Source organism: Vulpes lagopus, chromosome 9 (assembly GCF_018345385.1).
Source record: "Vulpes lagopus strain Blue_001 chromosome 9, ASM1834538v1, whole genome shotgun sequence".
In the NCBI taxonomy this organism is placed as follows: Eukaryota; Metazoa; Chordata; class Mammalia; order Carnivora; family Canidae; genus Vulpes; species Vulpes lagopus.
The window spans coordinates 39,156,156-39,171,466 of record NC_054832.1 but is presented as its reverse complement, the minus strand read 5'-3'; the positions used below and the strand labels follow the sequence as shown (position 1 = coordinate 39,171,466).

Sequence of the window (15,311 nt, the reverse complement as noted above, 5' to 3'; positions counted from 1 at the left end):
CTGCGCAGCGTGCAATGCCGTGTTGAAAAGGCAGCGAGTCATCCTGCCTGGGAGGTGGGCCTTGCACCATGATTGTGACTTTTCCAAATGGATAAAGAAAAAAAAAAACTTAAAAAAAATTTTTTAAAAAATGGAGAAAGAGTGAAAGAGGGATGGCATGAGCATGGTCCGAGTGGTCCAGGGAGCGCTCTGTGACTTCACGGACAGTACGCAGCCTGCTGGGGCCTTGATGTCAGGGTGGGGGAATAGCGGGGAAGCTCTTGAACACCGCCATTCCCGTAGCACAGAGCCATGAACAGTGGGGGAACAGATGGTGCAGCCAAGATGTCATTCGACTGGGGTTTGGGATGATTCTGGTCGGCAATAAGGAAGAGGAGTTGGAAAGGGACCTGCCTTTGAGACAGGGGCATGTGTGAGGAAGCGTTTCAGATGAAGGATAATGAGGCTGGAGAAGTGATAAGGTGGAAAGGAGGGAACTGGGTCAAGGGAGAACTCGGAGGTGGAATTCCAGGCAGACCTTGCCCACTGTTCACCTGTTCCCCCCGAGAGAGAGGCAGGAACCCGGCAACACACTGCGGTTCCTCGCCGACGCGCAGGGCAGCTGCCAAAGGAAGAGCAGGTGTGGAGGGAAGACCCTGAGCTTGATGTTGGATATTGAGATTCTGGGTGCACGTGGGGGGATCTAGACCATAGGCCAGGTCCTGGACCTTGCTGACTGTATATTAGTATCAAAATATATTTAATATGGATCCTCCAGAAGCCCCTAGAGTAGCGGAGCGGTTGGAAGCGTACTCATCACTGCGGCGAACAGAAAATCCAGCTCCCTGGCTGAAACAAATGGGGCTTAGTTTTCTCAGTGTCGGCTACCCTAACTGTAATGGAGGGGAGGAATTAAAGGGAAGTGGCTAATAATAAAGTACTCCAGAATGCACACGTGCAGGCGTGATTTACCCTAAATCATGTAATGAAGTGGTTGGACGCCGGCCTGGTCAGTGGGACAGCAGCCCGTGCGGCCGGCCCCGGGCTGTGGGACTGGGGTTTCCAGGCCAGAAGCCGTATTTTGCCCAAGTGGGGAGCGGCCGGCAGTAGAGTCCTGAACAAAACACACCATAGTCCTCCCTTGACGTATGTCCATGGTAGTTGCTCCTCGAAAACGTCAACTTGCAACAAAGGCCATACGAAAACCCCTTGTGTGTGTGCAATCAAGTGAGGTTTAAGGTTCGTGTAATGGGTTTTTCACGTTTAACAGACCTGTGGGGAACGTCCGAGAGTTCCTAGTGTACAGGGTTGGGCCCCGCGTGGCAGGGTGCCTTCTGTCCCCAGGCCCTGCCGGGTGGGCACCTGAGGGACCCCTGCACCCCCAGCACACACTCCAGCCGAGTCCTGGCATAGCACATCCACACCGAGAGCCACCGGCTGAGACAAAAGGGGCCGGACGCTGTGCATTTCAAACAAAGATTGGAGGTTTGGTCGGCCGGGAAGCAAGGGGCCTAGCCGGGCACCAGGCCAGTGGTAGGGCCGCTCGGGGTGGCAGCGGAGTCATGTTTGCATGTCCTCTCCTCCTGATGCCACGCGAGCCTTCCCGTGGCCTGGTTCCCACCGAGCTTCCTCCAGCAGCTGAACGGGCGACCCGACGTAAGGTCTGAGCGCCGGGAGGCCAGCACTGTTGGACCTCTGGGTGCAGTAAAGGCCCAGGGTCCCCAAGAGGTGCCCGGCGACCATGACAAAGGTGGCGTGTTGGCAGGGCCAGTGAGCTTCCACAGCCGGGATTGAGCGCGTCTGCTCTTGCCGCTGCCTCCCGCTCCACAGCGGAGCCCAAGGGCCAAGGTCGTGCCCGGGACCCCGTCAAGCAACGGGAGGCTTGGGGCCGAGGAGGCCCTCCTGTGTGCAGCGCGTCCGGGCCGGCGAAGCGTGGCCCCATCAACCATCGGTGGAGGCCTTGCGCCCAACCTCACCCTGCCGCCGGGCACCCTCTGCGCCGTGGCCCTTTCCGCCCCGTCTGTTGGCCCAGCCGTGCCCAGAGCCTGAGCCGGGCTGAGCAGTGATATTCCAGGGACACTCTTCAGAAATAGCAGCCAAGGATATTGTTTGGTTTCCTCAAAGTTCAAACCTATTATCAGAGAGAAAATAATTCACGGTCGGAGAAAAGTTGGCTTTGCTTTAGTTTGCTCCCAGATTTAAGTAGAACAGAATGAAAGTGACATGATGAAGAGTTTTATCTCTTTTTATGAAAGAGATCATCTGTGACTACGGATCATGAAGACAGTATATGAAAGGCGAGTCTTTTTCAAATAGTGCTCCCAATTTCCTTTGAATATAGAGCTTTCTGGACTCAAAGGCATGAGACCGCATGGGTTTAAAAATAGTTGCTTAAGATTCTGAAGGATATAATAGTTAATATTTTTATAGTTTAAATTCAGATAAAGGAACAATGACTCCGACCTTTGTATAAGAAAATAAAGGGTATTTTTGGAAAAGGCATAGTTGAAGCGGAGACGTTTCGAATGTTCTGTGATTGTTGAAGAGCGCACTAGATTTTTTCTTTTTTGATTTAAAAAAATGTTTTTTTGTTGTTGTTTTTTGTTTTTTTGTCAGCTAGTACTTAGGGATTTTAAACGGAGGAAGATCTTGGGTGTTTCTGTAAATGAATCGCTTGCCCAGCGCTTCTTTGGTGAGCGTGGGTCGCCTTTCGGTCAGGGCGGATTCCGGGGGAGCCTCAGGTGCTGCCCTTGCCCCCGGGGGGCACCTGGAGGAACCAGCTGCCCCCACTGCCCCTGCTGCCCCTGCTGCCCTGCCTCTCCTGGAGCCCGGGACGTGGGGAGCGCCCTGTGGCCAGCGTGCTGCTTTTGCGGCCGCAGCTTCACCAGGAGGCTCCCTGGGCAGCCCATTCCCCCGGTCCCCCTGCTGCCCCTCCCAGGCTCTTCACGGGTCCTTGGGCCTCGGCTGCAGCTTGGCCCCCGGTCCCCTCGCCTCTGTGCTCCCAGAACCCGTGGCTGCCCCAGGGACCGGCAGGTGCCACCTGCGCCCCCCATGCCCCAGGCTCTCTAGGCTGCGGATGTGCTCTCTGTGTCTCTAGGTGGTCAGTAAGCCTTGGCTGAATGGATGGGGAGACGAGGCTTTGACCCCAAATAGACGACTGTTTACGGTTAATAAAGACGAGATGGTCTAATGTGAGTAGTGCTGGCTTGACTTTGTTGTTCACTACAGAGTTATTTTCTCCCTTTGCAGAATAATAATATAACAATAATAACAATAATAACAACAACTACTATAGCCTGCTTAACGTCCCGTCCCTGAAACGACAGGGCGGGGGTGTTAGTATTCCTGAGCTGGGGCGCACTAACAGCTTCCAGACCAGCAGAGCCTCCTGTGACCCCTCAGGGACCCTTGCTTGGGGCGTGGGCCAGCGCGTGGTGGTGTCCTGACACGATGTCCGGCAACTGCATCATTCATGACTTTATCAAATCTGTTCCCCTCTTGGGCGAACTGGTTACGCGGCTACCACTCATTGTGAAAACTTGGACATTTTGATTTTCCCAAAATTAGCCGTCAGCTACCAGGACTGTCTCCTAGTTCTGACGTGAAAAGGTTGGGTGAGTAAACCTACATTTGTGTTGTCAGAACCCTTCTTGATTTCATATACCACAGCATGTCTACTTTTGGCCTGTGTCTTCACCCTGAGGAGGGCTGGTGTTTTTTTTTGATTTCTTCATGAAAACAAACTGGTGCCTTTGATCATTCTTCTCATGTGAATTGCCTCCAGGCCTAGGATGAATTCTTTGGTGTATGGTGACCCTAAATGTGTGAATTAGGAGAAAACTTCTGGACTATATTGGCCTTTATTTGGCTTTCTTCTGTTTCTATATTTCACTTTTTAATTTTTATTATAGATCTCTTTTTTCTGCTAGGAATATGTAAATTATATATTGGGTTGCAGTCTCCGTCTTTAAAAAAGTTACATATTTTAGGGGAGCCTGGGTGGCTCAGTCCGTAAAGCATCTGCCTTCAGCTTGGGTCATGATCCCAGCGTCCTGGGATAGAGCCCTGCATCGGGCTCCCTGCTCAGGGGAGAGCCTGCTTCTCCGTCTCCCCCTGGTGCTCACCCCCCCGCCCCAACTCGTGCTCCTTCTATTTGTTTATAAATAAATTTTAAATAAATAAATAAATAAATAAATAAATAAATAAATAAATAAATCTTTTTCTTTAAGTTACATATCATAAATTACATATATATTTACAGCGTTTTTCTTAAGTGGAATGTGGTATAGCAATACCTTCTTCGGTTTTTATAACCTCCCCCACCATGTACTGTTAGCAACAATTATTTTCTACTATTTATTAACAAAAACCTATCTTAGTTGGGCTAATAGGCCTTCCTAAAAACAATAAAAATAAAAGATTCTTGCAGTGTTCTATTGAAGAGATGTGTAATTATGCATTTTAGCCAAGAATTACATCGGTAATTTTTAGATTATGTTCTGGGGAAAACCAGGTTTAGAATCAACTTTGATTTAGGTTTACTTATGTCAAGTGTTTGAGGGGATTTCTCATGTAGTTCATTGGTTTGTGTCTTTGATCTTAATAAGCTTTCTAAAGTACCAACGTTATATTCAGGTCAAAACTGGTCCATTGAAAGGCAACAATTCATCATCTTTTACATTAAACTACTTTTAAAAATAAGCTTTTTTTTTTTTTTTCATTTGTGGGATTTGAAGATAAAGCATAGTCATTAGGAGGAACACTCACAGGCACCGGTTTCTGTTTTAAAGCAATTACATCGTTTTTAGTGTTGAAATTAATTTAACTGACCATATTAGCAGGCATTAAGAATTATTATCTAAATGACATGTTTTCTGTTAACTCAGTTGACATATATGCAGAAAGATGTACAAATGATAGATGCAGGCACTTATTTTCTGAACATATCTTCTAACCAGAACGTGACCTGGGGATGATGGTCCAGTGGTTGCTCCTTCTCTGCCTGTGGAGCCATTACTTGAGCCTGTCTTGAGATGTCAGGTCTTCTCTATCGCTTTTCATGAGATTTTATTCTTCTCTGTGTTCTGGTGCTACTCTGTGGATGAGACTGTTTGAGTACATATGTTTTATTATAGTTACTTGCTCCTCAGACTGCCTTTGGGTGTCCTTCACTGAATTTCTATTATATGTAAATGCGTACAGTTTTCTATAAGGAAACAATATGTAATCCTCCAGGAAGGCTGTACTAGTTGGTCCAGTTACCTATTTGATTGTACTTGCTGGTTATATTTGCCACCTGGAATTCATGGCACGGGCTCTGCTTCTACAAAACAAGGGTCTGGACTAGGGATTCCTGAGCTCTCCTGTATCTCCATGATTTTGCCATTGTATGATTCTAAGCCATCACTAGAAACGTATTGTGAAATAATGTTTAAGGGTTACTTAGAGAATTTTTAATTTTTAATGAAGTAGATACTCATGGTTAGTGTTAGTGTTAATTGATGGTGTTATTAACCTTTTTTTCCTTTTTTTTTTTTTTTTTTGCACCAACAACACATTGAAAGAACATACTTTGAAGAATAAATTGCAATCTGGTGAAATATTTTAATGGTTTAAGAAAATAAAGCTTTTAAAAACAAGCATCAGGAATGGTGACTATAGAAACCAAGAACCTTGCATATAAATAGTTATAAGAAAAAGGAGAGCAACAGCAATGTATAGTTTTCATAATTAAAAAAATATTTTTAAAGTATTTTATTTATTCATGAGAGAGACACACAAAGAGAGGCAGAGACACAGGCAGAGGGAGAAGCAGGCTCCATGCAGGGAGCCCGATGTGGGACTCGATCCCGGGACCCCAGGGTCACCCCCTGAGCCAAAGGCAGACACTCAACCATGGAACCACCCAGGTGCCCCCAAATATTTAAAATATGATAGGAAGTTCTTATTCCTTTAGGTTCTTTGTAAAGGAGGCAAGACAAGTACTTTAAGACCTAGAGACATTAAGGGGATCATTCATACCTTAAGTAAAAATGTACTGAAATGTCTTTACACATGGGTATAATGATGGAAGGTACAATGATGAATAATTTAACCTACTTCAATAGTAGGAGAGACAAATTCATAAACAAGTATATTCGTTTATAATATTAATTATTATAGAAGCATGGAAAATGGTGCACATAACTCTGGAGTGGTGTTTAGTGAGATTCCATAGAAGAGATGGTTCTTAGAGCATTTTCATTAAATAATGAGTGGAGACACTTGTCAGAAGAGGAGGAGTAGGGTGAGGAGAAGGGTCTTGCAGGAAAAGAGAAGGAAAATATGTAGAGATCAGAGTTAAGAAAGGGCCTGGGTATTGGAAGAACAGTGTTAAATTCAACGCAGCTAAAGCATTACTGTCCAATATAACTATAAATATGTAAGTCAAAAATTTCAAATTTCACATTAAAATATAAAATAGGTGAATGATAATATATTTTCTCTAATACATCTGAAACATTTGTTTTTTTCATACTTACGTATGAAGTATTTGATTTTAAAGATTAAATCAGTTGTGTATTTTATACTTAGAAAACATCTCAATTTGGGCCAGCCTCAGTATCTAGAAGGTTCCCTAAGGGATGGGTGTGTATATGTTTGAGAGAGAGAGAGAGGAAGAAAGAATGAGAAAAATAATGAAAACTTTTGTGGGGCGCCTGGGTGGCTCAGTGGGTTAAGCATCCGACTCTTGGTTTCAGCTCAGGTCATGGTCTTGGGGAGCTGAGATCAAGCCTGGTGTTGGGCTCTGCACTGAGCGTGGAGCCTGCTTGAGGTTCCTTTTCTGCTTCTCCCCTAGCTCATGTCCTCACTTACTCTCTCTCTCAAAACAAAAAACAAAAACAAAAACAAAACAACAACAACAACAACGACAAACACCTTAAAAAAAGAATGAAATTATTTGTGTGGTCTGGAGGGGATGTGGAGAGATGAGATTGTAATTGTTGCTGGAGCCATATTTTGAAAGGCCTTGTATACTCGCTGACTTTGGAATTTATCCCTTTAATACAGTAGCTTATGACTGTGATTCTCAAATTTTCTTTGGAGAAAGGCCAGTTTTTAAGATTTCAGATTTGTTGCAGACTGATTCTTTTGCAAAAGCACAGCAGCATGAATTAGAACAATGGAATAAAAGAGACATACAAAGAGAGGCATCATTTATCAATCATCAAATTTGACAAATATACAATTATCTAGTCAATTATATATAAAGATGTCTGAATTAATTCCATCCAATAGAACTTTTTATGATGATGGAAGTGTTATGTCTGTATTGCCTGAAATGGTAGCCACTAGCCACATGTGGCTAGTGAGCATTTGAAATGTGGCTAGTATGACTGAAAAGCTAAACATTTTATTTCATTTAAATCAATTTAAATTGAAATAACTGTCTATGGCAAGTCATGTAATCTCTTGCTACTCCAGGATCCTTATTTATAAAATGAAAGTAAGGGACGCCTGGATGGTTCAGTGGTTGAGCCCTTGGCTCAGGGTGTGACCCCGGGGTCCTGGGATTGAGTCCCATGTCGGGCTCCCTGCGTGGAGCCTTCTTCTCCCTTGGCCTAGGTCTCTGTCTCTCTGTGTCTCTCAGGAATAAATAAATAGATCTTAAAAAAACTTGAAAGTAATATTAAGAAACTATCTCATTGGGTTGTTGTGAGGATTAAATATGTGGCAGGTGGGATTAGGGCGAGCACCAAGAAAGACGGTATCTACAGAGGCCTCAATGCACAAGTTCAACAGGCCGAGAGGAAGGAGCCTGTCAGGTATAGGCAACTCTAAAACCCATTTGGATCATATTCTGTTTGGGGGCAGGGGCAGCAGAGTCTGGTTTTGGGCCGTCACTGCCACCACACTGCTAACACCATTTTCTTTCTCTCTTTCCTAGTTGTCTTATTTTAACCCTTTAGCATATTTTAAACTGGATCCGTAGGTATCATGTGATTGGGTGGTTTTAATAAATGCTGCCTGTGAAGCCATCACGGCCTCTTTCCTTCTACATTCCTGGGACTTATGGTGCCTGAATTTGATGGTGGAAGTTGGGCAGTGGTTGGGAAGGGAAGGGGATTCCCATTTGAAAAGCAGTCCCTGGGTTATGGGCAGATAGCATGAGGTTCTTAACCCCTAAAACATGTTTCTTGCTCGTGTAGACTATTTTAGGAAGATAACCAACTGGAAGAAATCCATGGAGTTCCTTCTTTTCACGTTTGTTGGTGTGGTTCACCTTCTATCCCTGAGCTCTGGGAAGTCGATATATAAGAATGACATCTCTCGGAGGACTTTTCAAGAAATAAAGGAAGAAATAGCCAGCTATGGAGATGTGGCTAAAGCAATCATCGACCTTGCTGTTTACGGCAAAGCCCAGAACAGGTCCTATGAGCGACTGGCACTTCTGGTTGATACTGTTGGACCCAGACCAAGCGGCTCCAGGAGCCTGGAGAAAGCCATCCAAATCATGTACCAGAACCTGCGGGAAGACGGGCTGGAGAACGTCCACTTGGAGCCAGTCAAAATACCCCACTGGGAAAGGGGAGAAGAATCTGCTGTGATGCTGGAGCCAAGGATTCACAGGATGGCTATCTTGGGTCTTGGCAGCAGCATTGGGACTCCCCCAGAAGGTATTTTTCGCTTTTTCAAATCAATTTGCTGTGTATGTCATAAAACTAGTGTCATGGGACATAGGGGATTACAGTATGTGGGATTTATATTATGATTTAGGTGATAAGATAAAATCCCTTCTCATCCCATCGGCTTGCTGAGTGCTCTACCCTTAGATTCGTTTTTCTCCCTTCTTCTCTCCTCCCTTTCTTTCTTCTGATTCTTTCCGAAAGAAAGCTTATTATGTGGGGTCATTTTTTAAATGAAGATCTGCAACGACTGGGCCATGATATTTATCAGCTCTCTCACTTAGCAACTTGTAGCTGGCGTAACACTAGTTTCGTTCTGTAGAGCATTGCGATGAATGTGCATAGGAGAGAAAACCTATACTTCCTCCAAGCAGCCTCAATGTACAGAAATTTTTAGAATTGATTAAATAGGGAACAGATCTTTACACATGGGGAAGATTTCATTGTTTTTTACAGAACTGGAGACCTCAAACGCAAGGAATTATTATCCAGGGTGAATTTCTACCTCTACGTATCAGCACCCTAGTTCAGCTTCGTCAGACGGTATAAATGAGCAGACCAGGGATATATAACTGGTCCGCCAGTGAGCTGCCCGTCATGGGCCAGTCATGTACTGTTGTCCCATAGATTGTTCAAGTATTCACGGACTCTTTTCTATGGCAGGAACTAGTTGACATTCTCAAAAAAAGTTTATAGGAAGTTTTGACCTTCTCTGATGCCAAAAGAAAGACCCAGTATAGGATTAGATGGTCAGTTAAAAATAAAAATGAAAACAAAAACATCTTTTTTTGAGATACAATTAACTTACCATAATATTCACCCATTTCAAATCTACAATTCAGTGATTTTTAGTATATTCACAGAATTGTGTCGCAATTACTACAATCTAATTGTAGAACATGTTCATCACCCTAAAAAGAAATATACCCACTAGCAATTACTTCGCATGCCTCCCATTCTCCCTCCTAAGTCTAAGGCAACCACTAATTTTCTTCTATCTTTGTGGGTTTTCCTATTCTGAATATTTCACATGAACAGAATAATATGCCATGTGGCCTTTTGTGTTGGCTTTTCCCATGTAGTAATAATGTTTTCCAGGTTTATCCATGTTGTAGCATGAATCAATACTTAATTCATTTTTATTGTTGAATAATATTCCATTTTACGAATGTACCACATTTTATCTATCTATCTATCTATCTATCTATCTATCTATCACTCATCGGTTGATGGACATTTGTTTTTTTTTTCCTTATCTTTTGCTATTATGAATGATGCTGCTAAAAACTTTCATGCATAAGTTTTTGTATGGATATGTGTTTTCATTTCTCTTGGGTATCTACCAAGGAGTAGAATTGCTGGGTCACATAGTAACTATATGATGGACTTTTTCAGGAACTGCTACTCTTTTCCAGAGCGATGTATAGTGATACATTACATTTGTACTAATGTTATTCCAATTTTTACACATACTTAACACTTGTCTGTCCTTTTGGTTATGGCTATCCTAGTGGTCATAAGAGGTGTCTCATTGTGGTTATGATTCCCATTTACTTAATGATTAACGATGTTGAGCACCTTCCCATGTTCTTATTGGTCAGTTGCATATCTTCTTTGGAGAAATATTCAAATCTTTTGCCCAATTTTAAATTATGCTATTTTTATTGAGTTGTAAAAAGGTCTTCATATATTTTGGATACAAGTCCCTTATCAGATGGATGATTTACTAATGTTCTCTACCATTCTGTGGATTCCCCTTTTCACTTTCTTGATGGTAATATTGCTGCAGAAAACATTTTACTTTTGATTTAGTACAACTTACCTAAGTTATTTTTGTTGTTGTTGCTTGTGCTTTTGGTGTTATATCTAAGAAAACTTTGCCTAAACCAAGGTCACAAAGATTCTTCCTATATTGTCTTCTCAGAGTTTTATAGTTTTAGCTCTTACTGTTAGGTCTGTGAATTAATTTTTATATACGATGTCAGGTAGTAGTCACCTTTATCCTTTTGCATGTAGTTAGTCGATTGTCTCAGAATCATTTATTGAAAAGACTCTTCTTTCCTCATTGAATTGGGTGTATTATATTAATCTATTTTCAGATGTTAAACCAACTTTGCATTCCTGGGCTAAATTCCACTTGGTTATAACATGTAATCTTTTCAATGTATTACTGAATTCAGTTTACCTTTATTATGTTGAGTAGTTTTAGATCTATACTCATAAGGGATATTAGTCTGTAGCTTTATTTTGTATGTTTATGATGTCTTTATGTGGTTTGGTGTTAGGATGATTCTGGACACAAATAATTGGTTGGAAAGTACTGCCTGGTCTATTCTTTGGCAGAGTTTGTGAAAGATTGGTATTAATTCTTTAAATTTTTGGTAGAATTCATTCACAAGCCATCGGTCCTGGGATTTTCTTTCTGGGAAGATTGTCAACTACTAATTTAATATCTTTCCCTGTTATAGATCTATTCATATTTTCTGTTCTCAAGTCAGTTTTATTAGTTTGGATCTTTCTAGGAATTTATTCATTTTGCCTAAATTATGTAATTTGTTGGCATATGGTTATTTACAGTATTTCCTTATAAGTATTTTTATTTTTGTGAGGATAAGGATCCAAATTACTGTTTGGTGTCAGTTGCTTTCAACCTAAAGAATTCTCTGGAGTTTTATTATTTTTTTTCCAAAGCAGGTCTGTTAGAAAATTCTCCAGCCTTTTATCCATTCTTATCTATTTATTTAATCTTCATTGCTGAAACATAGTTTACTGGATATAAGATTCTTGGTTAATAGTTTTTTACTTCCAGTGCTTTGAATTTGTCATCCATTGTCCTTTGGTCTCTGCTGTTTCTGATGAGAAGTTGTTTGTTAATGTTATTGGGATTCCCTTGCATGTGGTGAGTCATTTTGCAGTTACTGATTTTCTTTTTATTTATGTTTTTCATCATTTTGATTCTAATGTATCTAGGTTCTCTTTGCTTTTTTCTTGCCTGGAGGTTGTTGAGCTTCATGGGTATGTCAGTGCTTTTCATCAATTTGGGAAGTTTTTGGCTATTATTTCTATAAATATTTTTCTATCCTTTTTTGCTTTTTTGGGCCTTCCACTATGAATATGTGGGTGCACTTAATGGTGTGTTAATTATTCTGAAGTTCTGCTCACTTTTCTTTCTCCCTTTTTTTCTCTCTATTCTTTAGGTTATATATCCTGTATCAATCTAACAAGTTTACTGATTTTTTTTTGTTAGCTTACATATACTAAGCATATGTATATATAGTATATAGTATATGTATATATAGTATACATATAATACATATAATGTTGAGCCCCTTTACTGAATTTTTCTTTTCAGTTGTTATAATTTTTCAGCTCCAGAATTTTTTTCTGCAATTTTTATCTCTTTACTGATATTCATTATTTGCCAAGACGTTATCATACTTCCCTTTAGTTCTTTAAGTATGGTTTCCTTTAGTTGAACATACTTATAAAAGTTGCTTTGAAGTCTTTTTCTCATATATCCTACAACTGGGCCCCCCTCAAAGGCAGTTTCTAGTGCCTGCTTTTTATCCTATGTATTGATCACACTTTCCTATTTCTTTTCATGTCTCATAATTTTTGTTGTTGTTGTTGAAACCTGAATACCTAAAATAATGTATTCCAGCAGCTCTCAATACTGATTCTCCCTTTCCTACTCCTGCCCAGTGGAGGTTGACGTTGTTTTTGTCATTTGTTTTGCCCTTTACTTGTTTAATCATTTGGTCGGACTGTGTGAAGTCTGTTTCTCTCCCAGTGTCCAGATTTTGATGTCTCTGTTTAGAGTGCTCCCCCCCCCTCATTTTTTCTTTTTGTCTGGCTCCCTAGGACTCAGTCCGGATCCCCAGAAACTACTTACTGGTCAAAGGTTGTGCACAGATCTCATTAGTCGGTTATATTTTTACCTTCTAGTGTTAGAGGAACGCATGGCTTGGCTGTTTATTAAAACTTGAGGAGTTTATGTTTTTGCCCCAAGTTCAGCTACAGCCTAGTAGCTTGGAAGTTCTCTACCATCAGCCTTGAGAGGGTACAGCCTTGGGCATGCACAGACTCTTCCAGCTTGCTAGGATCCATGTGATTTTATTATTGTCTTGCTTAACAATATTTTCCTCTGTATCAGAACAGTTTATTTTTCAGCTCATGTTTGGTCAGAGTTTGTGCGTAAGCCTCTTATGCCAGTGAAGTTTCTGTCCTTTGTTGATGGATCTGTGTACAGTTTGGGAAAGATTTTCCATCTGACCCATGTCCTGTTTTAATTGTTCTTGAGTAGGAACATGTGCATAGCTTTTCCAATCACCAGGGTTTACTGTGATCCCGAGGGGGCTTTTCTTGGTTGTTTTCTTTTCCTGGTTCTTTCTGTTAAACTTTGGATTGCGGTGCCATTTTGCTTGGAAGGAGCAGTATCATGAAGCTCCTAGCACTCCTTTCATTGTTTTCTACCAAGCTCTCCATTGTTTTCAACAATAGCCTCAGGCATGGAATGCTCTGTGTTCTGCTCCAAATACAGTCCCTGTCCTGGGTAAAAACTGCAAAGCTCTTCCTTTTCTTTGCTTGCCTCTTTTCTGGGAGAACCTCTCTGCTACTTCCCAGGAGCTAGGCACAGTGATGATGAGTCTTTTTCTTCCAGGGTGATTTCCTTTGAAGGTGCTAGAAGAGGAGGGTGGTAGCTCCTGGTCTTCTCAACTTGCCTCTCCCACCATGGGACCTCTGCCTACAAGTGAGCTGAGGCAGACAGATGATCTGGGCCCAAGTCCTCTTGGTGGCTATACTTAGGGTAGGATTTCTACCATCTGAGTTGGGGCTAGGTAGAGGAATAGGGCCTCAGCCCTTTTGGAGCGGAGCGCCCGTAATAGTGTTGTGTAACATAGAGCTGGGGATGGGAGAAAGAACCAGGTCGAGGCCCACATGCTATAGACTCTCATTATTCTCAGATTTAGTGGTTTTTCTTGAATGAATGTTTCTCCATTTGCTTTAGGCCCTTAAAACAATTTTGAGAGACCTTCAGTGATTTTTTTTAAATAGCAATTTTTTTCTCAGTTAAAAGGACAGACATGCCAAGTTCCTCACTCCACCATTCTGGAGTACCACTAGGATAGTCTGTTTTGACTTCTCTGAGGCTGCTGAACAGGTGACCTCTGAGGAATTAGGGGAACCCCTCAACCTGGGTGTCAACCACTCAGGTATTAGGGGAACCCCTCAGCCTGGGTGTCAACCACGAGTTTTATTGAGTTGCCTCTGTTATGCAGTAATCTGTGTTAGGCACCAGATTGTGTATAACTTCTTCCTTTTTAAGCCTTTTCAACTCTCTTAAAAGCTCTAGCTTTTTTTTTTTCTTCTCTTTTTCTATAGATGAGAAAACCAGACTCCAAGAGGTGAGGCAGTTTGCCTACGGTTACACAACTAGTGAGAGGCCAACTGTCAGACTCCAGAGTCTGTGCTTTTAGTTATTAGGCAATATTGCCTCACATACAAATACTTTCATGTTATTTTCATTTCTAAGGTTTCCCTTTTTAGCCACCTGGCTGAAACCAATCTGTCTTGAAAGCTACTGATACCCGTACCGTGACAGCAGAATGTATTGGTGTCTGCGCCTCCTTTTTGGACATGTTTTTTCACTCCTCTTTCTTTCTTATCCTCATTTCCCATCTGTAGCTGGGCCTGATCTTCCTTGGCTATCTGCCTTGTATTGAAAACTAAGCCAAGTTGCTGATTGCTCCTGGGGCCTTCAAAACCCAGGGGAGATGAATTATACTCACTAGAATCTATTGCAGTGTTCCAAGACTCACTTTCACCCCACTCCTTATTCCATGCGGCTCAAAGTAGATAAACCGTTGTCTGGCAACTGGGCTATTTTCAGCTCTGAAGACACTGGAGAGTTAGGCTGAACCAGGTATGAAAGAGTTCCCGCAGGGATAGTGTGAAGTCAACATAAAGGGACCTCGAAGTGCAGGTAGTGTGGTGCAGAGCTCATCTCTTAGAAAACCCAGGTTGTGTCCTTGATTTAGCCACCGATGAGTTGAGTGGCCTTGGTCCAGTCTTTTAATCTCTATGCACCTTAATTTTGTCACCTGTAAAATGAAAGATGTCTGACATTCGAATCTATACCGTCTCTTCCAGGTTGAGAAGGTTGTAGTTTTTATGAGAATCCACAAGGGATCCATGAAGCTAAAGTTCATGAGAGCAGGGGTTCTCCTGGGCACATGCTCCAGAGCGGATTCCTTATATAACCAGAGGTGTTTTTTTTTTTTTTTTTCCATTGAATTCTAGAGTTGAGTATCACACTATATGTTAGTTTATTTGTGTGTCAGGGTCAGGGCTTGGCGAATTATCTATGGAGAACTGGAAGAAGACCGAGGCGAGTGGGCCAAGTAAGATGAAGGTGTTGAGCAAAACTTAGAAGCAAGACAAGAGAAAGTATAATTTCAAGTCAATCTTGAGATAACAGAGCAGACCTGAGGTTTAAATGGACTGAGTAGAAGAAGGAAACAGCAGCCAAATCCAAGAAAGGCTGATATATGGACAAGAAAGAGAAGCTTGGGGCAGAATGTTGTTAGCCCTTCCTCAGTAGACATACTCCGCAGGTCTCGTTACACAGTCCCTGGGCCCCAAACGGCAGATCACTGATGTCTTCGT

General features: G+C 42.1%; 1 protein-coding gene across 8 annotated transcripts in view; it reads left to right on the top strand.

The window, feature by feature from the left end:
- The window catches only part of CPQ (carboxypeptidase Q), a 398,816-nt gene that overhangs the window by 70,323 nt on the left and 313,182 nt on the right, over positions 1-15,311 (top strand). For all 8 annotated transcript variants that reach the window (XM_041769082.1, XM_041769090.1, XM_041769085.1 and 5 more), the window contains exon 3: positions 8,169-8,636. In XM_041769082.1, the coding sequence (XP_041625016.1) occupies positions 8,204-8,636 (433 nt within the window). In that variant the 5' untranslated portion in view covers positions 8,169-8,203. The remainder of the gene's footprint in view (positions 1-8,168; positions 8,637-15,311) is intronic.